The sequence below is a fragment of the Taeniopygia guttata genome, chromosome 1 (assembly GCF_048771995.1).
Source record: "Taeniopygia guttata chromosome 1, bTaeGut7.mat, whole genome shotgun sequence".
NCBI lineage: Eukaryota > Metazoa > Chordata > Aves > Passeriformes > Estrildidae > Taeniopygia > Taeniopygia guttata.
The window spans coordinates 41079930-41107432 of NC_133024.1; the positions used below are offsets into that span (position 1 = coordinate 41079930).

Below are 27503 nucleotides of genomic sequence, written 5' to 3' on the forward strand. Positions count from 1 at the left end.
CTATATTTAATTTTTTTCATAAGAAAGTGATAACTTTTAAAAATCTTCATATTCCAGCTTCTTCAAATATTTCAGAAGCATAAGGAACTGATAAAGCACCCAAATATAAGCAAAGAATTGCTTTTTGAGAGGGAAACATTGCTGGCAGCACTTCAAGATTATGTCAAAGGTATTTAATTGCATTAGTTTTTTGTGAATGCTAGGATCTTTATTTACTTCTAGAATTATGCCAGTTTTCCTAGTTATAACTGCAATAGTGATCTAAGGTTGTTCTATTAGGTTTATGGTCTAATGAATCTTTTGCATATGTTAGACTATGAGACAGACTTTGGAACTCGATGCCATGGTGTTCCTGGTGATGTTTCTGGACCATTGTCAGGCAAGAACCTTTCTGAGGTTGTCAATAATATTGTATGGGTACAGCAGCTGAAACTGAAGGTAACAGATTATGTTTCTGTTTACACACGATTTTTCATAGAATGTAAAACATGGTATTTGACATTTCTGTGGGAAATTCCACACACAAAAATTGTGGACCTCCCTAGAGTTATATAATCAAGGCTCCTTATCAGTGGTGCTGCTTGCTAAGTTGAATTTTTTTAGCAGACCCGGAATTTAGTCTTTACCTAGTAAACTGAACTGCATAAAAAACAAAAAACAAAGGCCAAAATTCATACAGTAAGTGTTTTTGTTAAATTTTACCCTCCAGTTTGCATTTTAAAATTGTATTTAGAATTTTTAGGATTCACAGATACCCAGATACCCACTGATTGTATTGACTAGGAATTTAATTTGTCTACTTGTGAAATTCCATTTCAAATACCTTTGAAGTATTGTCATGGACCTTATAGATGAAACAGAAAACTCATGGAAGATCTGTACCTTTACAGAGACTTAATTAAAGACTAAGTGGTATATCCTGGGGTATCTTAATAGGGATGGATGCCATTGTCAGTGTTGTCAGTGAGCAGCTTATTCAAACCCAATTTACTGTAAAGAGAATTCAGACATCTGGGACACAGTTCAGAGTTTACTTTTTTTTCCTAATCAGCTTTTGACTCCCACTTGGACGTTTTGTAATACTGATTTTTATTGTGGTGATTTTTCTGATTGAATACTGGGAAGTTAAACTTCCCAGTTAACAGTATTTTCTTTGTTATTGTGTTTAAGATGGATGATTCTATGAAGCTGGCAGAGGCTCTTCTGTCTGACTTACCTGGATTTCAAACTTTTCTTCAATGTGCAAATTGTTTTCTGGAACAGTTGAAAGTATATGAGCAAGAACAATTTGATGATTGGTCTAGGAATATCCAGTCAGAATTATCAAATCCCAAGTCAGGACTTTGGTAAATGCACTCTTGTTTAAATAATGTTTATTAAATAATGAAATCTGTAGTGTGGTGTAATTTATTAGAACTTGACAAAGGAAATAAAAAAAAAAATTACAAGATTGAGAATGAATGGAGAGACAAAATAGAGCAATTTATTATACTTTCATCGTCCTGCCAGTCTTGCTTGGTAAGGTGAAGTGTACAGGACAATATTATTAATTACTAATTAGCAGCTAATATTGCAGATTAAGAACTAATCTTGAAGTTTCTGTTAGCACCTGGAATGAAAGACATGTTTGATTTCTGTGTTGTTTTTACTTGTTGCCTGTTGTAATCCTTACAGTGGTAATGCATAGAGACTAGATGAGAGTATAGCTGTGATGTACAGATAACACGTGTAGACTAACAAATTAATTGCTATTCACAAGAAATTCTGCAGTCTACATAATGCAGATGAAAGAAGGGTAGGCATATCAATTTAAACTTCATGATTTTTTTTTCCCCAAAATAATAAAATTTCTGTATGGGATGCTAAAATACATTTTAACAATTTTAGTTGATTGGCCACATAGCTTCTGTCTTCAGCTCTGAGTGTTGCAAAATTCCTCTGAAAGGAATTTGTCCACAGTTAGAGAGGATATAGGAGTTTATACTTCAATGGAAACTTTTATTTTAATGAAAATACTCAAATATATAACAGCCATCTAATTTATTAGTAGTATAAAATTTTGTTGTTGTAAGATTTTAAAAGATATGGAGTGGATAATTGAAAGAACCAGAAAAGAAAGTAGCTCCCTACATAGGGGAATGCAATGGATATGGGAACTAGAAAAGAGATGATGAAAGAAAAAAAAATGAGTAAGGCTGAAGTGTTTGTGAAAGGATGGTGGTAGAAGCATTGCTAAAGTAGAAAAAAATAAAGTCTGCAAATAGGCTGATGTTCTTATTAGCATCTGGCTGAATATACCAAAATGCTTCACTGATGCAAGGTCTGGTTCTTAGAATTGGTTCCCTCATTGTTTTCTCTCCGCTTTGCAGTGCAGGAGACTGAGGCTGGTAAGGTTCCTGCTTGAGAGACAGTGATGGATACAGTGTAATCTAGAATGCTGTCTAGCTGTGAGTTACATGTTAACTATCGTCACAAACCTGAAAAACTTTGTAAGCAGAAATGATGGGCATTGTTAATTCAGTTGTATATTCATTGGCTTTGAATTAAAGGAAAGGTTACTGGAATAATTTCTGAGTAAATTAAAATGTTAATATGCATAGAAAAACAAAATAGAATGGCATCAAGCTGTTTAGAATAGTTTGTTATATTATGGAAAAATGCACCTAAGAAAGGATAAATATCAAATTATATTCAGTATTATAATTTATTTTGGTTCAGTATCCAAGCTAATAGCCCTGTGATGGAGTTGGATCCCATTTCTGGAACATTAAACATACTTTACTCAGATCGTTTGGTGACTCTGCTAAGAGAAGTACGTCAGCTATCAGCACTTGGGTTTGCTATACCAGCTAAAATCCAGCATCTTGCAAAAACCGCACAAAAGTTCTGCAAGCAGGCGGTCATCCTCAAGCAGGTATAAGAGTATGCCATAATATAGCTTCCTGTTCTGACTTCCCTGCTTGAACTTTCCTTTCTTTTCTGTCTGTGTGGTTAAGCTTTTCATTTTGCTTGTCTGTATGAAAGTGACTTCTTTCTTGAACAAATTAGTGAAGTCCATAAAAGAAAACAAATCTAAAGATATGCTTCACAATTTCAGAATGAGTCTTCTTTTGAAATATAGTATTAAAGCCATATGAGGTTACGGTATGAATATACAAAAATAAGACGTAATTAGTTGATTACCTTGTTTTAGTTTCAGTTTTTTGTAATTATGACTAAAGGGAATTCTCATAAAATGTAGCAACTTGTCCTCACCACTGCTAGTTTTCAACTGAAAATATATTAGCAAGTATTTTAGTGGAAGTATGTGTAGGGTTTTTGAGGGTGGGTGGTCTATTTTTTCGATTGCACTCAATGCCACATATGTTTATGTTTGGCTTATATTTCAGTTCAATTTCTCATGAGGTGTCATTGATATCTGGGATACCCCTACAGCTAGGGCAAAGGTGACATGAGACTTTTTATTTTTTCTTTTAAATTTAAACTCTCCTGTTTTTTTGCAGGTGGCACATTTCTATAATTCTATTGATCAACAAATGATTTGGAGTCAAAAGCCAATGATGTTACAATCTGCTCTAGCATTTGAACAGATAATTAAGGTGAAAGACTTCCCCTCTCTTTGTCTTTTTATTTTCAGTGGTATCTGTGCATATTCTGTGCTGCTTTTTCTATGTTTATTGCATTGTAATTAAAAAAAATTGTTTCTTGATAAACAGGTGAAGTTGATTAGCAATTATTAATGCCACAATTTTGATTTTGATCTGTGCAGAACAAAGATCAAGAGAGGTGTTTAAGGTGTCCTCTCATCTTCAGATGTCTGCTTATGCTTGTGGAGCATCAGTCTCAACATCAGTTGATCTATTTCTGTCATTGATCCTTCTCCAGTGCACTGATGTAGCTATAATACTGTGCCCCTACATGTCTGTGATTTACCAGATTATTTTGTCTCTAGTGCAGCCAAGAGAAAGGGAGATGCTCCACTTTTTGCTAGGAATAAAACCATATTTCTTATATTATCACTTCTGTATGTTGGTAAACTGTTTTTGTCATTAAATGTTACAAAGGTTGTGTGTTTATAAAGCATTCAAAATCAGGTCCTGGAGGAAAAGCTCAAATAACATGGGATAATCCCAGAGAACTGGAGGCTTATATCCAAAAACTCCAAGGTGCTGCTGAACGGATTTCCACTGAAAATAGAAAACTAAGAAAGTGGCACACAAACTTCATTCAAAAGGTATATTTTCCATATGAAATTGAAGTAATGTCTATTATAGCATACCTTAACCTTTCTTTAATTTACATCATGATGAGTATGTTTATTATTCCTTAACATTCTTTTAACAGGTCATATCGCTTATGAATATTGATCTACTGCGGCAGCAGCAGCGTTGGAAAGAGGGGCTTCAGGAGTTCAGAACTGGTTTTGCCAGCCTCGAATCACAGGCATGGTTTGATTTTCCTACTGCAAACTGTGAAAATTTGACTTTTCAACAGTAATCAAGATTTAAGACTAAAACATAGTGTGATTAAATTAATTCTAAATTAAGGAGTTACTGGTTGTCTTGGGAAAACATCTGTGTCCTAGTTAATGCCAGACATGAGATAAAAACACAGTTCAGGAGGATGGAGATAATTTTTTTTATGTCATATTAGCACTGGGATAAGAACTTTTGGTCAATGACAGGCGTTAGATGAAGAAATAGGAAAACCTTGGGTAATGTAGACCAGTTGTGTCTGAGCCATTAATGCAGGGTAAAATGAAGAAATTAGTACAGATAATGAGTATAAACTCAGCATAAAACAAATGTACAAAATTTGGAATTAAAATGCATTTCTGCCTGAAATGATGATAAAACATATTTTTGTTCACTTAGCAACTGACAACTTCTAGGGTAGAGTAATAGAATCGTTAAGGTTGGACCCTTAATATAATTAAATAGATGATAAAGATTTTGATTTAAAATATCATATTATCAAAGTAAGCTATTTTGAGTTATTATTCAAGCCGCTTTAGTTTGTCCTATAGCCTTCAGCAATCAAAAGATGATATTCTTAGATGGATATGTTGTTCTTATCCTTTATAGTGCAAATGCAGGTACTTTTTTTTTGGTGTTTGCCACTCAAATAAATGCAGTGTCTTTACAGTATTTTACTTCTAATTTTGTTTTCATTCTCTCAAGATAATATAAAAAATATCTGGCTTGGTTTCTTTTCAAGTTTAATTTGCAGATTTTTATGTTTAAAATATTATTTTTAAAGAATCTAGATTTCCTTTAGGATTTGTTTGAAAATTATTTTGATATTACAAAATGTTTTTAGATGGAAATTTACCTAAACTGTTTTCAGTCACTCTTCAAAAATCTTTGAATAGAAGTGATAAAATTTAACTAAATGTATATTTTTTTCACAATCCAAAAATTATAAGATGGTATACTTACTGCTGTTGTCATCAAAATATTACATAATTCTTTGAAAACCCTGTTATAATTGTTTTAAGGCTTAATTAAGACAATTTCAGATTTTCTTAATCTCTAGAATCTTTCTGTTGGAAGAGTTCCTATAGGCAGCTTTGAATTGTAGGACAGACCTTAACTGTATAGCTTCTTGCAGCAGCCCTGGACTGCCTCCAAAGCCCTGCCTGAAAATCTCCAATTAAACAGAACCTTTTAAGTTGGAAAGAGTTTCTAGCTTTTTTTTCTGGCTTAAATTGTCTTTGTGCTAATCACTCCATGACTTGCAAATGACTATTTAGCTCAGTTGGTCAGGTTGCTAATAATGCCAAGGTAATGGGTTTGATCCCGGTTTGGACAATTTACTTAAGAGTGGGACTTGAGGATCTTTGTGGGTCCCTTCCAGCTCAGAATACTCTGGTTTACATAACTTGACTGTATCATAAGTCTTTCCATGTTCTTACAATGCAGTGCAGCAGATGTCAATAAAAAACTGAATTCTTTGAGGTAAAATTTTACATTAATTCATTAGTTAACATTGTTCTGTGGAAACACACAAGAATTTTTGTAAATACTATTTAAAAGGTAGTTTACATATTATAAGAAAATAGAAGATGTGATACAGGTTTAAATCTCTTATTCGGCCAGCTCTTTATGTTATTTCTAGCAGAGTCCTGTGCATTTTAGAGTAACCCTGAAGAACATTCTGGTAAACCAATGGGTGATGAACCTCAGTGAAGTTCCTATGGTGAATTGCCATAGAGACTGCTTGATTTCAATATTTTTTTAAATTCCTATGTTAATTTGAAAAAAATGCAATAAATGCAATAACTGGTCACAAAATCAAAAACTCATATCTTGAGTTAGAAAGGGTCCACAAGGACCATCAAGTCCAACTTCCTGCTCATCACAGGACTATCTAAAACTAAACAAAGTGACTTAAGTATGTTGTCCAGATGGTCCTTAAACTCTGACCAACTTGGTACCATGACCCAGTCTATACCAGCTGTATGCTTACTGAATTTTACTAAGATCCTGGTCTTTGGATCTTATACCATGTGCAGTTTCATCTTAAAATTATGGAGGAATAATAAAAAAATAAACATTGTTAAATTTTAGGGTTTCAAATCGAGTGATATGAAAGCTTGGAGACAACATTGGAATCATCAACTTTATAAAGCTCTGGAGCATCAGTATCAAATGGGCTTAGAAGCACTCAATGAGAATTTACCAGAGATAATTATCGATCTAACATTCAAGTAAGATTTTGGTTTTTTGCCTTAAAAGAAAATATGCAGGTGCAGATTACATTTAACTACTAGCTTTTCTATTTGTTTCATCTTTTAGGCAAGGTCGCTTGCAATTCAGACCTCCTTTTGAAGAAGTACGAGCTAGATATTATAGAGAAATGAAGAGATTCATCTCTATTCCAAATCAGTTTAGGGGAGTAAGTGAGGCAGAAGTTGAGTCTATATTCACTGTTATGACTGAAAGAAATGCAAATGGATTTCTGACCGCTTTCAGTAAAGCAGAGGATTTGTTCAGAAGGCTGACAGATGTTTCTAATCAATTCAAGGTATTTTCAATAGTGGACTGACTCATGCCTTTTTTCACTTAGATTTGTGTCATTTTATGCTTTGGACATTCTAGAAGTAGCTGAGCAGTTGTGTTTGTGCATCGTTGTTCTTTTCTTCAAGGCATATAAGCAAAAGCTTAGCAAGTCCATCCATGTTAAGCCAATCACTTAAGCACATGCCTGATTTGAAGTATATGTATAGTTCCTTTTGAATAATCTGTATAATAGCTGACTTCTCAGTCTTTCTGTTTTGAATAGCCTTAAATGTGTGAACATGTCAAACTGTTTTTTACCTCCTGATTTTTGTAATAAGAAAATCCACAGATAATTGAAGAAGCACAAAGGTTAAAGATAATGTAACTTGAAAAATTTATTAGAGTATTTTAATGTTATTGCGAAACAGTTTTTTAATCGGGAAATATTTCTTTTCCATGGAATAAAAAATAATGTTGAAAAGGAATGGGTCGTAATTGGCCAAGTAGATATGGAACCTTTGGTGAAGACGCATCTTTCTAGCAAACAGGACTGGGAGAAAAACTTTAAGGCATTAAAAGTGAGAGGGAAAGAAGCAGAACGTCTCCCAAGGTATAGCGTAACTATTCTTTTGTTGGAATAATGTATTCTATCAGATATTTTAAATGTAATAGTTAGAGTTCTAAAGTAAAACTGTTAGGAATCATGTTTAGAACAAGGTAAAAGATGTGACATTTCATGCTGGAGAAGTAAAACTTGCTGGCTAGTTATACTCTGAGTAGAAAAGATTTCCATGAGTTCATGGACAAACTGAGGTGAATAGAAGAGAAGCTGGCTGTTGTGCCTTATAGCCAGAAGCAACATGTTGCTAAGAAATCCATGAGTTGAAAATATTGGTGTTGATAGGATAGTCAGGAAGATATCAAGTAAGGCAGACTTTTTTCTTAGTGTTCTCTAGGTATCTACTTATGGTCACTGATATATTAGATATGGGGCCTTGAAATGATTCTCTATGGCTATTCTTCTGTTCTTAATACTACTGAAAGCTGAGTTAGTAAACTCCCATGGAAATTAGAGAATTAAAGACATGAATATACAAATAATGAAAGTATTTTTCTTTTGAGTCTGATAATAGCCTTTCAGAATTTTATGGCACTGGTTATATAGAATCAAGGCATTTTCTAACTATTTGGAGAAAGAGAGCATTAAACCTAAGTCCCCATAAAATTGAAAGTACATATGCATAATTGTAAATATTTCAACACTATGAGTAATTTTCCTGATAAACTATGACTTCCATTTGTAGAATTATAAGGGAAAATTTTCATTAAACTACTAAGATAGGGTAAGCTATAGATGTGCATAGATACAGAGATGTAAGATCATACATGTAAGTATGCCACTGAATATTTGCTGTCTTTTAATCTCTTTTTTCTGAAGCACGATCAGAATAGATTGTTTAACTGTTAATTGCAACCCTGTGAAAACTGTGATCGATGATTTCATCCAGAAGTTGTACGACATTCTAGTTGTTTCTTTGAGAAAATCTATTCAAGGTAAATAACTTCAATAAACAGTATTTTAGTTTTGTTTGCTTCTGCTGTACTTAGGCACATTTGTATTTATGTAAATAATCTTTAAAGAAGTATTTTACTTTTTACTTAGGTACAGTGGACTGCAGAAATCACAATGCAGAGAAAGTAATGTCACAGTATGACACGAATAACTCACACACAGATGATAGATGTAAAAGATGAAAGAAAAGAACTAAAAGAGAGATTTTATTTTCTGACTCCGTAGTATATAGAATCTCAAAAGTGACAGCAGATTGGAGGGTGAAATTGCCACCTCTCCAACCACACTGGTCAAACTAACAGTTTATCAATTCTCTCTACCTACAAAGAAGAATGCAAAACAATCATTATTTACATGAACATGTGTGAGAACTCCAGTAGAAATATGTAAGCATCAGAAGGCATAGAAAACTTTCAGAAGAACTTTAAAACTCCCAAAAGAACAGGGCAAGAAAGTAATCTGTTACAGCTGTGTATTCCTCAGTATTACTCTTTCACTATAGACCTAGCCTAGGACCCTTTGATGTCCATTGTGTATCTTTCCTGTTCTTGTTTGGGCCACTTCTGTTACAGGTGTAAAAGAATACATATGAATGTTGTTTTGCTTGTTTCTTTTATCTGAAGGAAAATGTTGTTGCTTCAGAGAGGAAAATTTCCTAGGTGTTTGAGAAGGTGTTATAAAATGTAATAAAAATGTTCTTAGATTTTTCTTTTACAAATTGAAATACTTCATAAAGAGTCTAAAATAATCTGGACTTACTCCAAAGAAGTGCTTGTCACTTCAATTGTCAAAACTCTTAAAACTGTGTTGAAGAATACAAAGCATTTCCCTGTTTTGGGTGGTTGACCTATATATGGAACAGCAGGACAAAGTGGAATAAAGTGTAGATGATGAGGAATAACAGTGCTTTGTACATTAAATCAAATATTTATCACAGGAAACGTATAACAGGGATTGTGCAAGAAAGGGAATTATTTCATAGCCTGAAAGGTGAATGTTTCCTGGAAGATTTCCTGGAGCTGTACAGCTCCTTTCTCAGTATCAAAAGAGATTTACCTTGGTAGGTAAATACATTATAGTTTATGCAGGCATTTGTTTGTGAGTCTTGTCAATACGTAAAGGCAGGTGGCTTTAGTTAGTTAGTCTCTTTAAAAGACCCAAACCACAATAAACAGAGAATAACCCCAAAGAACCCAAAAGCAATGTATATCTGTTTATCTAAAAAAAAAAAACAAAAAAAAAAACCAAACTTTACAGCCTTTGAAAGTATATAAATAAATGCCTCATGTATTTATGTTTAATGTTCAGAAGGGACTCTGATACTCATGGTCTAAATCATACACTGAATGCAGTGGATTACATCTGAAAAGCTACTTGTAAACACAAATGTGCAACTTCTGTTCAAGGAGAAGCCAAGATTTGAGTCTGCAATTTTTAAACAAATACTTTGCATACTTATGACTAATGCTGTATCCTTGTGCATTTGTCTGACTTGGGTATTTAAAACTACTAATACTCTTTACATGATAACTTTGTTTTCCATCTTTGTGTAGCTCACCTCTGTGATGTTTCTATATTTCTGACTGATGCCATGGAAACACTAGTGATCAGGCCCCAGACTGTAGAGGAAATAGCAGAAGACAATTTAAAATATTTAAGCCTACATGAACGAAAAGAAGGGGTAAGATACTATTTTATTCTATCCAGAGTAACAGCTATAAAACTGTAATTACTTTCCAGTATGGAAACTTACATTTAATAACTAATCAAGATCATGGTCAAGTCACATAGGGTCAGGGCAGTAGTCCATGTAGCACAGTAATTTGTGTCCAGCAGTGGAGTGATTTACATAGGGGAAAACATAAAATCAGGATAGTATATTTGATACTTTTTACTTCTAACCTTCAGCCTGAACCTTTCTGAGTTTAATGTGGCTCCTGACATATAGTAACACTCAGTGGATTTCTTTTCCACAGCCTTACCGTGTCTTCTCTTGAGAGTAAATACATGCTTGATGTCCAAAATATACTCTGGTAAAGTGTAGATCAATTACCCACTACATGAGGAACCCCTCTTTTTATTTTTTTCCATCTGGCACCTGTTAACTTCATAGCATTTATGTCTTATATTGGAAGAGATATGGACCAAACAGTTCCTATTTTTCCTTTTCATGGCACATAACTCTATTTTACTTTGTTGTGTCTGGTATCAACGATCTTTGTTGTAGATTGAAGAGTGTTAGTTAATCTCATCTTTTCTTATGCATAAGCTCACTCATAACTTTGATTATCCTTGTTGCCTTTTGATAAGTCTTTTCTTTCTATTTCATTTTTCTATGTGACCAACAGATTTTTCTGTTTTTAAGATCTGAATAAACCATGAATTTACATGATGAAATTGTAATATTACCTCGTATTATTTTGTTCTCTGTGACTCATAATATTTGTTTTGCTTAGATTAAGCTCACGTTTTGGTAAAACTAGCTGTAATAACCCTAAGAAAGCAGTGAAGTCCAGTTTTTATCTTAGGACTCAACTTGTACATGTGAAATTTATTTTTTCACATTTATGTCTCTTCATGGTTATCTACTTGAATTTTGCTTGTCACCAGTATCATCAGTCATTATTTCTTATGCATTCATTCTGCAGTTCGTCACAAGTGAAGTATTTTAATGTCTGAAATAATATAGTATCATCAGTAAACTTTATTGTCTCTCAGACTGGTCTCCTTTTCCAATTATTTTAAAAGCACTTTGAACAGTCCAGAACAGGTACTAAGAAAAAAATTTAACTACATCCCAGCCAAAGCTAGCAAACATGTGCACAGATTTATCACATTCTGTTGCTCTGCTGCTCTTTTCCAATTTGATTGAGTTGATCTCTGCAATATATAAGATGGTGCTTACCTCTTTCATAATTAACATTCACTTCCATATATCTCATGTTAGATTCAAGGTTTAGAATTTCTCTAAATACCTCAGACACAAATTTTTTCAAATATTTTAATATTATTCTATTAGCAGTATTAAAAAAGCAGCTGTATATACACTTATTATCTGTGCATCTTTGTTACAGAATTAGTGATTCATATGTATTTGCTTTAGATAAACAAAATTTGCTGAATTTTTACATGTGCACTTATTTTTGATCTTTCTGATTTTAGATTTTTCTCCTGTTTCAAGAGGCTGAAGATAAAAACAAACTTCTGCGAACTGTGGCTGGTTCAGGTTTGGACAGTATCAGTAACCTAAGAGCTACATGGGATAAATTTGAATTAATGATGGAAAGCCACCAGCTTATGATTGCTGAACAGGTAGCAATGAAAGTTTAAAGTTTTACCTGAAAAAGTTGTAATTATTTTGAATATGTCTGTAACAATACTTTTTTCTTAGATTAAATCCATAAATATTGTCAGTTCAATAATAACATGGGCATTATTGAGTTGAGGGAGATCTATCTAAGGAAGAATACTTAAACTCTTAAGCAGAAACTGTTAACTCTGAAGTAGTTACTAGGGGAAACTTTCGTTGAACTGATGCTAAAATAAATGTTGTATTGTAGTTCTGTCTCACGACAACTTTCTGGTGACAGAATTGGCTTAATAAATGCAATGGTTAACAGAAGAAAAGAGGATAACAGTTTAAAAATAGCATTCTTATTTCTTTATCATGATTTTAGTATTGAAGCTTTTTATTTTCTTTTCACTTAACTTTGCTAACCTATGCACAGTCCTGTAATTCCAGTCCATAGGCAAACTACTTATCTCATTTGAAGTTCTACTGAAGATCTCAATTTGCCATACATATAACATTTTTCTATATGCTATAAGAGGCAAGCCTAAGTAGGTAGCATAGGCTGACTAAATAGGTCTCAAGTACTAGCATATTAAAAAAGTAGTGCCCCCTTTAAAAGAAAAACAGAATAAGGAGAATAAAGTTGAACTTTGGGTATTATACAAGTTTTTTGAGTTTGATTTTTGATCAAGTAGTCATTATCAAGTTTTGAAGTTGACGCTTTGATTTTGATTTTTTTGTAGATACAAACTATTAAAGAATGTAATTTTGCCTATTGTTTTGCAGATGGAAGTGATGAAAGGAAATGTGCTTTCACGTATCAATATATATCTTCAAGATCTGGAAAAGTTTAAAGCTCGCTGGGATCAGCTAAAGCCAAGTGATGATGTAGTTGAAACAGGTGATCAGGATGTACTTGAGAAAAGTGCTCAGATGATAAAGGAAAAAAAAAAAGAATTTGATGAACTTAAAACTGTGAAAGAAAAACTCATGTATGTGTGTTTGTTTCCCTGTATATCTTATTCATTAATGTACTGATCTTTTGCAGCAATAGTATCTCAGAAAATATTCACTAATTTTTATCACAACAGATATTATAAGTTATTTAATTTGTATTACATATTTTTCATTAGCTTTTCAGGGTCCTTTTTGTTGTTTTTTCCTAACATTAATTTCTTAAGCTGCGTTTTTCTAGATGTTTTTTGATAAATAAATTGAGAATTCTTCTAAGGTCTTGCAAAAGAATTTTTATATACTAAAGGCTTAATTCTAACTTATGAAATTCTCACTAAGAGGAGGTTTTGGGTATTGGTCCAAAAATAACCTCTTGTAACTTAAGTAGACAGGAGCTCACCTCTCCAAGTAAGTGTACATGCTCATTATTGTAGATCTTGAGGATGAAGTTTTCTATTAAACTTCTTACCTTGGCATGAAAATGATAGTAAATAAAATTAGCATATTCTTTTTACCACCAGGAAGAAATGATCAATTCAAAATTATTTTCTTTCCAGCTTTTATTTTGAGGGCACAAATTCACCTTTCTTATAAATAAAAAATAAATGAAAGTTTATGGAGAATAATTGTGAATATGAGAGAAGGTTATTGTGTAAAATAGTTATCAGTCATATTTCTTTATTATTTCTATTCAAGAAGGAGATTATAAGGAAAATGCAGTTGGTTGGCAGCAATATTCTTCAATAAAGCCAATGACTTTTCATAAAAAAGTATGATGATTTCTGTATAGTACCATTTCTTAATCTATGAAAGTACAGAGGAATAATGTAATGCATAATGCAATGATCTTTTTATGCAGTGAAGAATGCCATCATTTTAAATTGGAAGAGCCTGACTTATCATTGTCAGAAGTTGTAAGTCAAGATATTGAGAGTTGTGCAGAAGTCTGGGCAATCTATGAAGAGTTTTATCAAGGTTTTCAGGAAAAAGCCAAAGAAGACTGGATTACTTTTAGGTAACATTTTATTACTTAATTTTTAATGGGCATACAAGTATGGTTGTAGTGCTGTGTTGTTATGATCTTTTTATGTTTGATTTTCATGCAGAAGTAAGATATACCTATTTGAGGAATTTTTGTTTAACTGGCATGACAGACTGAGGAAGATGGAAGAACATACTGTAATGACTGTAAAGTTGCAAAAGGAAGTGGACAAATATAAAGTAAGATGCCAATTACCCTGGAAATGTTCAAGGCCAGGTTGGGTAGTGCATTGAGCAACCTGGTCTAGTGGAAGGTGTCCCTGCCCACAGCAGAGGGGTTGGAACCAGGTGATCTCTAAAGTAATTTTCAACCCAAATAATTCTGCGATTCTATGAATTTCAAAAAGGCCTGTGAAACAAAAAATGTTTCAGTATTACTGGATAATGTGCTCTATTCTATATTTCGTTGTTCATTTCTTACAATGAAACCATGTTAATATTTAAAAAAAAAAGTCTTCTGATACTGTTTTGAATATTTCACTTACTTTTGGGAACCTTTAGTTTTCTACAGTAAACAGAATGATCATTACAGCTTACATAGACACAGATTTACAGTGAGTTGTCTTCAGAATCATGTTTCCAAAGTTTAAATTTGGGAACTGGAAAAACTGTACCTCAGTTTAAGAATTTAAATTTTATTTTTGTTTGAATAGCATGTCACTCCATAATCAAAGAGATGCAATTTTCATAATAACCAGATGGATTTATCCATACATTTTTTCTATAGATGATAATTCCACTCCTAAAATATGTAAGAGGAGAACATCTTTCTTCAGACCATTGGTTGGATCTCTTTCGTCTCCTGGGTCTTCCCCGAGGCACTACACTTGAGGGTTTACTATTTGGAGATCTACTAAAAGTGACAGATGCCATTATAGAAAAAGCAATGGAACTTAAGGTATGAACAATTTTACATTCCGGATCTATGTTTTTTTTATGGTTTATTTTATGTAGTATATGTTGTTCCATATGCATATATCTTAAATACTGTAGAAGTGTTATATTTTTGAATGGCAAGTTTATTGCAAGCTCTGTAGTTTCATGTGAGATCTATTCTTGCTTTTGAATAGGATTTGAATTGTCGAGCTCAAGGTGAAATCACAATCAGAGAAGCATTACGTGAGCTTGAGCTCTGGGGAGTTGGAGCTGTCTTTATGTTAACAGATTATGAAGATAGCCAAGGCAAGACTATCAAGCTTATAAAAGACTGGAAGGACACAGTCAATCAAGTTGGAGATCATCGCTGTCTTCTACAGTCTCTTAAAGACTCTCCATATTTCAAAGGTTTTGAAGATAAAGTGTCCATCTGGGAAAAAAAACTAGCTGACTTGGATGAATACCTGCAGAATTTAAACCAAATTCAAAGGAAGTGGGTCTATTTGGAACCCATATTTGGACGTGGAGCTCTACCCAAAGAACAAGCTCGTTTTAACAAAGTTGATGAAAACTTTAGGTTAGTGTTATGGAATGCGACTTACCTTTTGTAGTATCTTTCACATGTAGTCTGGAACATTCTTCATAGTGAAAATATATGGAACAATTGGCATATTTATGGACAAGAAGGTCAGTGGCAGGAATTCAGAACACATATATGTGTGGTGGCAACATATATCTGAATAAAGTTGGTAATATTTTCATTTAATGGGGCACATGTGAAGAAAGGAATCATGTGAAGCATTAAAGATTCTGAGTAAGGCAGGCAAACACAAGGTCTTAGCAGCAGAAGTAGAGAGGATGTAATTGTTTTTTTCAAGAATCATGTTGAAGACTATCACTTTGTTCACTAAGAAAGTACACACAGAGTTTTTGGAAACAGATGATTTATTTGTTCCAAACAAATGAAAAGAAAAAAAGGAGTAGGTTTTAGAAATATGGAAAGATATGTGCCATTATCTGTCTTGGCTTGAGTTGAAATGACTTAAATGGAAATAAAATCAAGAATTTAATTTTTTTGGTTATAGGTAGAGAAATTTTAGCAAGAAATTATTGTTCTTAAATTACATTGGAGAGACATTGAGGTAAATTCTGAAATGTTTCTTCATTAGTACTGAAACCTAAAGGTTATATATCGGCTGTTTATATTATTTGTCTGTGTGTTAATTTTTATTTACTCAACTTTATATATGTCATATTTAAATTAAAATTATAATGAATTTTTGATTTTTTTTTCTGTCAAGATCCATTATGTCAGATATTAAGAGTGATAATAGGATAACATCACTGAATGCCCGGACAGGAATAAAAAATACCTTAACTACCATACTTGACCAGCTTCAGAGGTGTCAGAAATCTCTGAATGAGTTTTTAGAGGTACAGTGAACATTAATACATTTTGTTTATAAAGAAAGTCGTAAGCTTGGGTTTAAATCAACAAAACTGAATTATTCTGTTTTTATATAGGAAAAGCGCTCAGCATTTCCAAGATTCTATTTTGTTGGGGATGATGACTTATTAGAAATTTTAGGACAGTCCACGAATCCTCTGGTTATCCAGTCTCATCTTAAGAAACTTTTTGCTGGTAATGCATTAATCTTTATTTGTGAAATTTACTTATTTAGAGATAAGCCTCTTTGAAGCCAAATAATATGTTGCAGTTCCTCTCTTTCCATGACTAGACACTTAGTAATTAATGTTTGACTTTGAGACTATATAACTTCATTGATATTTTCTGATTAATAGGCATTAATAGTGTGATCTTTGATGAAGAATTTAAATACATAATTGCCATGAAGTCTGTAGAAGGAGAAACTGTGCCACTTAGAAATAAAGTTCTTCTATCAAATGATGTGGAGGTAAGAAAAATCTCATCCTAGTCTAGTTCAAACATAATTGAGTTATTAATTTCTAATATAATTTTGAGGTATTTTTGTCTCTTTGTAAGGTGTGGCTAAACAGTTTGGCTTTGGAGATGAAGGAGACCCTGAGAAAAATGTTAATTGACTGTGTTGATGCTGGAAAAAAATCGCAAGGTTCAATCGATCCATCACTCTTTCCTTCCCAGGTAGTAGTTGATCCAGTAGTGCCACTGTGCAGTCTTAGAAATACTAAGTTTCATGAAGAACTATACATTTAGATTTGGAAGAAAATAACCCCAATCATATCCATTTTACTCACTGATCATGTAGAGAAGTTCTTAAAAATATGTGTTCTTATGAAACTCCTTTGCAAACATTTGAAATATTCAGGTCTTCTGTATGGCATTTTGACATAACACTTAATGGAAAAGACTTGCCGTATTAGATTACATTGCAAGTTTTGGCAAAATTTTGCCATGTTTTTAGATGGCTTTATTTGTTTTTAGGATCATAGCAAATGTAGATCTTTGTTTAAAAATTATACAATAAAATATTTAAAACATCAGACATAATAAGCAATTGCAAATTAATTGAAAAACTAGTTTCTTTCTGTATATGTTCAATATTTATAAAATATGATCTGAACTTTCTCTTCCAAAGATTCTTTCCTTGGCAGAACAAATTCTGTTCACTGAAGATGTTGAAAGTGCTATCAAAACCCATAATCTGCAACAATTAGAATTAGAACTGATGGCTAAACTGGACCATTATACTAGCATTAGTACTGGCATAGAAGATACTGGGCGTACAGGTATAAAAATAATTAATATATAATTCTTTATTATGACTGCAGTTGTGTAGTATTTTACATTGTTTATTTAAACAGGAAATTATATAAATCCATCTCAATTTGAGTACACAAAGCTGAGTTGCATAAAGTCACTTACCTATTACAGCCAAGATTAGAGTCATTAATATTTCAAAGTAAACAAAAGGATTTTTATATATATCTTAGAAATTATCTTGGAGTAGTCTTTTCTATCTTGTCTTATTTGTAAGTTTCTATCTTTTAGCTTATGCATCTGCTGTTTCACAGGAAGTAGGTAAACCACAGTTCAGGTACATTGTGTCAAGCCAGTATAATCTGTACAACTGTGCAGGTGATTCTCTTCTTCTATATTAGACGTACACATCTGCCTCTGAACTAATAATTTTGAGTACCTTTGAGGTGAAATAAGCTAATTATTGTCAAGACATGATTGTTCTGAATCTTACATAGTCAGAACGGGTTAGAATAATTATGCCTCTGAGTGCTTTTTTCTTTTTTTTTTATAAGAGGTGGGGCTTTGAGTGACTATTTCAGATAAAAGTCTACACTGTAGGTTAGGTGATATGGCTTTTATTTTAGGTATAAAAAGACTCAATATATAGTTGATAAACTTTCACCACATTTGTATAGCTGCTTCCTTGCATTAAATTCTATCTTACAATTTGTGAACTGTAAACATCTGATACATTAATTAGAAGCAGGATTCATATCACCTACCTCCCGAAGTCTGTGTGTTTCTTTATCTGAGCTCCTTTTCTGTGCTCTTTCTCTAGCTGTTTGAGAAATTTCCTCAGTTACAGAGAAGTGTTCATTTAATCTGTTGTATAATACATTATGTTTATGTTTTAGTTTGAAAAACAGGTGGGATTTTGAAGTGAGTTGTGATTATTCTCACTTACTTTGCTTTAATTCCCATTATAGAATGATATAGAAACACACAAACTGGATTTCTTTCTATTAGACCAAATTAAACAATATAAGAGTACACTTAATGTGCTCAATCTGTTAATGAACTTTCACTCCACATCAACATAATTATTCTGAGTAAAATCTCCAGAGTGTGTGTAGTATGGTTTTCAGATGCTCAACAGCAGGTTGGGGCACATTGATTGCTGAAGTGGAGATGGCTATTAACACTTGGCATAAATTGCTTTGCACAAAAGCTTCTCCCTCTCCTTTTTCCTCTCCCCTCTTTTTCCCCCTCTTCCTGTGTCTCAAACCCCCAACTCCCCCCTCCCCACATGTAGAGGCAGACAAAGTCACATCAAAATGACTAAAGTTACATGATTTACATGGTTTGTCAGGATCAATTATTTCACGCTGCTTGCTTCAGAAAATAAAAAAAACCTTTATATAATTCAAACAAGATCTAAATAAAATCTGCTGATAATAGAAAGCAGCACAATGAACTTGTGAATGGGTAACGTGTCTTCCTTGCTATACTAGAGTGATTTTTTTCTTTTGGTGTGATTATTTGCAGAATCTGGAATCCTTGAGCTCAAGCTTAAAGCTCTGATTCTTGACATAATTCATAACATTGATGTGGTGAAACAGCTGAATCAAGCTGAGGTTCACAATGTTGAAGACTGGGCTTGGAAGAAGCAGTTGAGATTTTATATGAATGACCAAAAATGTTATGTTCAGATGGTTGATGCTGAACTCCAATATACTTACGAATATCAGGTGTGGTTTTTACATAGTGGCTTTTATATATGAGTCAAGCACTTCCTCATTTCATGCATGCTGCTGATTGTCTCCTAACTGTTGTCTTTTTTCTAAACCTTGTTATGTCCTTAACATGCTATTTCTTAGATAATATTAAAAGATAGCATAATGATTTTAATTCTTGATGCTGATGGGGTAAATATAAATTGTATCAAATTATCATATACATATTTTTAATATGCTTGGTTTTATATATCTGAGAGCAGTTTTATCTGAAGTTGTGAAAAAAAATTGAACAATACATTAGCATTTGATATAAAACCAGGACAGCTTTGTAAACAAATTAATATTCTTAATGAGACAGAATTTTTGCCTTTTGCTTTATATTACCAAATTAATTACTTATGAAAAAATTAAAGTAATTAACTGCCAGTATTTTCTGTTTACCAATCAATGTAATTTCTTTTGTTTCTGCAGGGGATTTCCCCAAAACTTGTTTATACACCTTTGACAGATAAATGTTACCTAACTCTTACTCAGGCCATGAAGATGGGCCTTGGAGGAAATCCCTATGGTCCAGCTGGTACTGGGAAGACAGAATCAGTAAAAGCCTTGGGTGGGATTCTTGGAAGACAAGTATTAGTCTTTAACTGTGATGAGGTAAATATGATTTTGTTTAATTTAGGAAATGGATATCTATACCCATACTTCATAAAACAATATTATATTCCAGAAATAATATTAAAATTATAATATTAAGTTTTATTATTACTATAATTGTTATTATTATTATTAGTAGTAACAGTAGTTTTCATAGTTGTAGTAGTAGTAGTTGTATTGAAATTATTATGGAAATTATTCTGATAATTTGTCAGTTGCCATTAGAAATTTGTGGATATTTTCAAATGTGCTTTTTGGTGGATGGGAAGACATTCTTTTATATTTTCTTGGTATTTGAATTTTGACAACATTCTTTTTAATTTCAAGGGTATTGATGTGAAGTCAATGGGACGCATATTTGTGGGCTTAGTGAAGTGTGGTGCCTGGGGATGTTTTGATGAATTCAATAGGCTTGAGGAAGCTGTATTGTCTGCAGTATCCATGCAGGTTCAGACAATTCAACATGCATTGAAGAAACACAGTCCTGTATGTGAGATGCTTGGCAAAAAGGTACAGCAAAACTTAATTAATTTTTTCACATTGGCCACACTTAGAAACTGACTACTGTAAGAAAACATAGTCCACCCAGCATTTCTCAATACTGTTTCATCTGACAATATATCATTACAATGCACTTCTAATGCTAGGTTGAATTGGATCCTAATTCTGGAATTTTTATCACTCTGAATCCTGCTGGAAAAGGTTATGGAGGAAGACAAAAACTGCCTGATAACCTCAAGCAGCTTTTCAGGCCAGTTGCTATGACTCATCCAGACAATGAACTCATTGCAGAAGTTATTTTGTATTCAGAAGGCTTTAAGGATGCTAAAATACTGGGTAGAAAATTAGTGGCTATTTTTAATCTAGCAAGGTAAGCTTTCATCCCCCCACCTCTCCCCTCCTTGGTACCTTTCTAATTTTTTTCCCTTGTAACTCTTAAATCTAAGTGGTTTACCATGCAAATCTCTGTACAGATACTTTTAACTTACAAAGTTAAAATGTGGCACTATGCTGGGAGGTCGACATGTGAAAATATCTTTAATTCAGTTACAATCTCAAGGGAGCAAATTGCTGTTCCCCCAGTATCTCACTAAATATAAATGTGAGCATATAAATGCTGACAAGCATTTATTGAACTGTTAAAATTGTTGAAATGCAAGTGACTGGTTAAAACTATGTGCATTAGAGGGTACAAAGATCAGAAGTTATAGTGAATGCTCTTAGAGTCAAGAATAAATACTTGTTGAATATGACCCCTCTGAAATTCCAGTGTTATTGCTGTATTTCTGAAATGCATTTCAGATGACACTACAAATATGTGCCAGTGACCAAACCACACTTTTATAAATGTGTTCATTCACCAACCCAAAACTGGGTTATTAGAGCTTATTACAATATTGTTGTTTTTAAATTTAGGGAACTTCTGACACCACAGCAGCACTATGATTGGGGTTTACGAGCACTGAAGACTGTTTTGAGAGGCTGTGGCAGTCTTCTTCATCAGCTGAAGAAAAGCGATGCAAAGCAAGAAGGTAAGACTGACCATACCAAACTTTTGATTCTTTAGAATCTTATGCAAGTATAATTCACTCCAGCTTTCTTGTTCACTGGAGTTTTAAAAAGCCGTGGCTTTTATCTATAATAGGCAATCTAGGAAAGAAGAAAATATCTACGAAAGCCCACCTTCACTAGGAGATCACAAAAGATTTGTCGTATTCTAGATTGAGTTTTTATATGATGATAAGAACACAGATTACAGACTTCATTTGGGAAATGATTCCCAAAGTCTTGTTTTCACTTAGTTTAGGACAGGAAAGTTGATCTTTTGATGCTCTTAGTATTCATTAGTTATCAAACCATTTTGACTCTTGAGTTTTGCAAAAATTGTCACATGGCACTAGATTCAGATTGGTAGACAGAGGCAAATATAAGGATAGGTAGGAATGATAGAAATATATTGGACTAGACAGAGTCACTGCATTTTTTAAAAATTTTTTGAAGTTATTGTTGTTAGGTGTTAAATGAGAGGGAATAAAAGAATGCAGAATGGATGAGCATTTCACATCTTTAGAAGACAGCTACTGGTTCCTGTTTGCTTAACCATCATGTGTCTAAAAGTTTACAGATTTTGACATAACAAATGGTCTGCATCTGACCAGCATCATAACCACCTCATATCTGTATAGAAAGTATTTGTGGGCGTATATCGTACTTACAGGAACTATGCCTGACTATGCCTAGTTCCCAAGTAGAATGGTACATGAACTGGAATTCTGGAATCTATGCTCTAATTCTACTTTCAATGTATGAGCAGTGCTGACACAGCTTAAACTGATCTGTTTTCTTTGTTTTTCTTTCCAGTTAATGAAAGTCACATAGTGGTTCAAGCTTTGCGACTGAACACCACATCAAAGCTTACATTTGCAGACTGCACTCGTTTTGATGAGCTGGTTAAAGATGTATTTCCTGGCACTGATTCTAAAGATGTGGAATATGCTGAGTTAACTGCAGCTTTACAACAAGTCTTTGTGGAAGCAAATTTGGAAGTTATAAGCACACAGGTAAGTATCAACTACAGCAACAAAACAATATTATTCTGAATTAGAACTGATTCATATTGCATTAATTTAACTTATTTCTGTTTTCTTTTGAAAAATCTTTTATAAAAAAGTGAGACTAACTGGTTGTTAGATTCTAATCACATGTATACAATGTGTGTTTGAAGCACTGTAGATCAGTTATGTAGCTGAAAGAAAAATAGCGCAAGGAAAATTAAGATGTGAACATGTGACACATAGTTTCATTCAAGCCAGATAGAAACTCCAGTGAATATTTTGGATAGTGAAAGAATGAAATATGTGGGTATTTGATTTTTGCAAGCAGCTCTCTGCTTTGTTTTTATTTATTGTAGAACTGAATGAAGTTTTCTGACTGAAGATTTGTTAAACTCTCATTAAAAATGTCTGAAGATAGCTATTACTTTTGTATTAGTAATTTAGTGAAATGCTTCTAACATGTAAAATAAATTTATTCATACACTTTAGTATCATAATTCTAAATATATCTGCTATTATCTATTATTTAAAAAACCAAAATTATAGAAAGTGTCTTCATGCAAAGCAACTTTTTGAAATACTGTAAAGGAACATGTTTCATTTAGCTTTACAGTTTCACATAGCCATTATCTCTTTCATTGTCTAGCTCAAGAAGGCTTTGGAGTTATATGAACAACTGCGTCAAAGAATGGGTGTGGTTATTGTAGGTCCCAGTGGTGGAGGTAAATCAACGCTCTGGCGGATGTTAAAGACAGCCCTTGGGAAAACTGGCAAAGTAGTGAAGCAGTACACAATGAATCCCAAAGCCATGCCTCGGCATCAGCTGCTGGGCCGAATTGACATGGATACCAGGGAATGGTCTGATGGAGTGCTTACAAACAGTGCTCGGCAAGTGGTGAGAGAGCCCCAAGGTATGTATGAGAGGGACTTGCAGATGTTTCATTGAAATTACTGAAATAATTTGTTTTCAAGTACTTCTTTATATTGTGTTGTTGTTTGTGGATAGTGTAAGGCAAGAAAAACTTCTGGTAACAATTGTAGCCAAATGCCTCAGTACATTCTTTACAATTTTTGTTATAAGAAAGCAGAAATAGGCAGCAGAAGGTAAAGCATGTGAGGACTGTTTTCATAGAACTGTAAATCATCATGAAGACAGAATAATAAATAACATTAAGATAGAAAGGGGTGATATTTTTGAGCTGTTTTTATTAGGTTTGATATTTCATTTTTCTGTCTGGAAATAGATATTACTTCATGGATAATTTGTGATGGTGATATTGATCCTGAATGGATTGAATCTTTGAATTCTGTTTTGGATGACAACAAATTGTTGACTATGCCCAGTGGAGAAAGAATTCAGTTTGGTTCAAATGTTAACTTTATATTTGAAACTCATGACCTTAGCTGTGCCTCTCCTGCTACAATATCGCGAATGGGAATGATCTTTCTGAGGTAAGCCAGAAGAGTATTACATACTTTTAAAGTAAGCAAATATATACTTATTTTTCTTGAAAGGTATTCTCAAGTGGAGGGAGAAGTTGTTTAGTTCCTTACACTTAGGAAGCCAATCACTGGGGAAGTTTCTTTAGGTTGCATATCCCTTCTTTGGTGTTTGTTATAAACTTTTGACTGAAATATCTCAGATTTTTTCTAAAAGATATTGTGAATTCTTTACTGGAGAGCCCAAATATTGGTTAGAAATTTTTAAAGTATTTTACCAGACCTTTTCTGGAATTTTGTTGTTCCTTTAAAACAGTCTATTTAAAGACATTGGTGTCTATTATTTATCTGAATCTTGTTTTGATTTGACTTAGTGATGAAGATACAGATCTTAATGCTCTAATAAAATCTTGGCTAAGAAGTCAGCCTGAAGAATGCAGATACAACCTTGAAAATTGGATTGGGGACTATTTTGAAAAGGCTTTAGACTGGGTTGTAAAGAAGGTTAGTAAGTGAATACTTAATCAAATTTCAGCATCTGTTAAGTATGATCCATTTTTTAAGTTTAACACTGAACAGATCATTCAGGTTAATTTTTGAACTGTAATTAAAAAAAAAAAATCTCAGCACATTTTGGATAGAATTACAGAAATATAGAATATCATGAGTTGGAAGGGACCCACAGGGATCACTGAAGTCCAATTCCTGGCCCTGCACAGGACCACCCCAAGAATCAAACCATGCACCTGCAGGCATTGTCCAAACCCTTTCTGTACTCTGGCAGGCTTGGTGCTGTGACCCCATTAATGCTGCTTCCCAGACTTCTCTTCTGGAGAAGTTGAATTTGCAGTGATCAAGTAGATTATGTGCTGAAAATACTTTTTAGGAGACTTCTCCACTGCTGTGGCCAATGTGCTAGTGTTTAAGAGACATGCATTATCTCCTCCTGTTGTGTTCTTCTAATTATTTTTCCTCCTAGTCCTTTTACCCATGGCATTTTTTAGACTTTTAAAGTATCTAAGTAAAAGCCATGGCATTGTTCCTGAGGCTGCAAAGTCCCTTTGGTGCAAAGAGCAAAATCCGTAAATAATTTGTTTAAAAGGAAGATTTCCAGTGTACAGTTACGTTTATTCCTTATAGATTCTCTAAATCTGTGAGGGAAGTTCTGATTGCTTATCCTAAATTGCATTAACTCGTAGTCTGGAATTCAAACCACAAAATCAATGCTTAGAAATTAATGTCAAGTGAATTTTCTAGAACAATAGCAGTGTTGAAATCTTCCCTCATTTGTGTAAATGTCAAAAGGCCATGAATAATAAAAGCATGCTCGCAACACATCACATTTATATTGAGAAATGTATTAAAATCTACTACAAATTGCAATTTACAGAATGACTTTGTAGTGGAAACAAGTTTGGTTGGAACTGTGATGAATGGACTGTCTCATCTTAATGGAAGTACTGATCATGGACAGTTTATTATTAACTTGTTACATGGTCTTGGTGGCAATCTCAACATGAAGTCACGACAAGAATTTGCAAAAGAGGTAATCTCTGTGCTCTAATTGGATTTTGATTTGTGTAATATGTAGGGGTATAGCTGAGAAGTGAAGGAATGTTTTATGTGCCACTGGTACATTGCATGCATCCCAGATAGCAATCTTTTGGTCCTGAACCAAGAGGTAGTGAAATGCCCTTGTTCATACTGCTTAGTTCCAGGACCCACTGCAGCAGATTGTGTTTGTCTATATGAATTGTATATGTAATTCAGATTTATTTTTGTGTTTTTTTTTTTTTTTTTCTCTTGGGAATTCTTTGCATCTTATCAGAGAGGTATTCTTAGGTATTCTTCTCATTAGGATGCCTAATATAAAAAAAAATTAAAGCTTTTCTAAATACAATTTAATTTAATTTCTTCATCTTATGAAAAATGGAAGAGTAATATATTATTGTTTAGATAAGGACTTGATCATAAAGAATATGCATGATATGATTTAATTTTCAAGGGCAGCCTCAAATTATCAAATCTGAGAATTATATGTTTGATTTTATATAAGTATTATTTGAACATTCTTTAGACTAGCTTGAAATGGTAGATCTTATTGTTAGGAGTATGGATTTAACTGAAGCTTTATTTTTATTTTTTTTAAAGATCTTCAGTTGGGCAAAAGAGTCTCCTCCTGATCCAAGGAAGCCCCTGGACACATATTATGACACTGACACTGGAGAGCTAATGCGGTATCAGCTGAAAAAACCTCAAAATCTAACAGCTGATGACTTCAGTAATCTCCAAACACTTCCTGTCATCCAAACCCCTGACATGCAGAGAGGTTTAGATTACTTTAGACCATGGCTAGACATTAATAATAAGCAGCCATTTCTTCTTGTGGGTCCTGAAGGATGTGGAAAGGGGTAAAAAATAGTTACTACTTTATAGTAAAATATACTTCTAGTTGTTTGACAGAATTTGTAATTTTTTAAATAATGTTTTTGTCATGTGACTTTCTGAAAGAATGTGACTTGTTTAGGTCATTAACTAAACAAACCTTATGTAGTGGCAAATAAGTAAATTTTTATGAAGTTTTACAGGGAGAGTTCAGACTTTCCCTATTCATCTAAGATATCTGAATGTAGCTTTTAGATATTAAACAGGATCTTTGGAAAACCTACTGTCATGGAGCAACAGCTTAGAGGCACATGAGATCCAGTCACATTTCAAAGGGCTCTAGACTCAATTTAGCATATCCTGTTGCCTTTATTAGATTCCTTGTTTAGATGGTTTGGGTCACTAAACCAAGGCATTAAATCAGCTGTTTGTTTTGTGTAGTTGTATACAATACACTTCCTTTGAATTATGTGAATGGAAAATGTTAAGAGTTTTAAAGGCAAGAATGTTGATTTCAGCAAACCTCATGCTCCACCTATTCCATTAATATAGGATGTAGTATATGCATTTTAATTTAAAAATTATAAAATATCCTTGGATGCAGAGCATTTTAATTTAATTTATGCCTATATGTATGTACATGTTTGGTTTTCTAGGATGCTGCTTCACTATGCATTTTCTCAGCTCTGCTCCACTCAGATAGCCACTGTTCACTGCAGTGCACAGACTACTTCTCAACATCTTCTACAGAAATTAAATCAAACTTGCATTGTAATCAGCACAAACACTGGACGAGTGTACCGACCAAAGGACTGTGAAAGGCTTGTTTTGTACTTAAAAGACATCAATCTACCCAAACCTGATAAATGGGGAACAAGCACTCTCGTGGCTTTTCTGCAACAGGTGAACACTTACGTCTATTATTTATAAAGAGACTCAAGTATACTGGATATAATTTAGTGTATGTACTAAATACCTATATTGATTAATTTCTATGTTAGAAGCCTGCCTCCTGTATTGGCATTAGTTTTGTTTTTTAATAGACTATGTAGGTGTCAGCCAGAAATAAAATATAATTTTTATTTGGCTGATATTTATAAACAAATTAAGACAGCACTCATCTCAATGAGTTACAGTGCAGTAGACATAGGAATGACAAGAAGATTGCCAGGAGCAGTCAGCATGAATTCACCAGGGACAAGTAATCCTTGATGAGGGGAAGAGAGTGAATATAGTCTATCTGAAATTCACTATGACCATTGATGCTGTCACCCAAAAGATTCTCACAAGAAAAGCTGTTTATAGAGGCTGCA

General features: G+C 33.4%; 1 protein-coding gene across 2 annotated transcripts in view; it reads left to right on the forward strand.

Annotated features, from left to right (window-relative positions):
- DYNC2H1 (dynein cytoplasmic 2 heavy chain 1) overlaps positions 1–27503 on the forward strand; it is a 143355-nt gene that overhangs the window by 6588 nt on the left and 109264 nt on the right. Inside the window, exons 9-43 of one of the 2 annotated variants that reach the window (XM_030269960.4) lie at positions 58–169; positions 314–438; positions 1171–1346; positions 2719–2914; positions 3504–3599; positions 4082–4234; positions 4345–4443; positions 6570–6709; positions 6798–7026; positions 7484–7611; positions 8440–8555; positions 10128–10255; positions 11737–11886; positions 12653–12858; positions 13680–13835; positions 13927–14041; positions 14589–14759; positions 14932–15314; positions 16039–16171; positions 16262–16379; positions 16541–16653; positions 16743–16862; positions 17317–17467; positions 18966–19168; positions 19628–19810; positions 20138–20320; positions 20458–20681; positions 21227–21342; positions 22172–22371; positions 23012–23276; positions 23610–23817; positions 24180–24309; positions 25196–25351; positions 25957–26216; positions 26847–27093. In XM_030269960.4, coding sequence (XP_030125820.4) covers positions 58–169; positions 314–438; positions 1171–1346; positions 2719–2914; positions 3504–3599; positions 4082–4234; positions 4345–4443; positions 6570–6709; positions 6798–7026; positions 7484–7611; positions 8440–8555; positions 10128–10255; positions 11737–11886; positions 12653–12858; positions 13680–13835; positions 13927–14041; positions 14589–14759; positions 14932–15314; positions 16039–16171; positions 16262–16379; positions 16541–16653; positions 16743–16862; positions 17317–17467; positions 18966–19168; positions 19628–19810; positions 20138–20320; positions 20458–20681; positions 21227–21342; positions 22172–22371; positions 23012–23276; positions 23610–23817; positions 24180–24309; positions 25196–25351; positions 25957–26216; positions 26847–27093 — 5889 coding nt within the window. Of the gene's footprint in view, positions 1–57; positions 170–313; positions 439–1170; positions 1347–2718; positions 2915–3503; positions 3600–4081; positions 4235–4344; positions 6710–6797; positions 7027–7483; positions 7612–8439; positions 8556–10127; positions 10256–11736; positions 11887–12652; positions 12859–13679; positions 13836–13926; positions 14042–14588; positions 14760–14931; positions 15315–16038; positions 16172–16261; positions 16380–16540; positions 16654–16742; positions 16863–17316; positions 17468–18965; positions 19169–19627; positions 19811–20137; positions 20321–20457; positions 20682–21226; positions 21343–22171; positions 22372–23011; positions 23277–23609; positions 23818–24179; positions 24310–25195; positions 25352–25956; positions 26217–26846; positions 27094–27503 lie in introns of those variants that run through there. The other variant, XM_072927487.1, reaches the window with a different exon arrangement.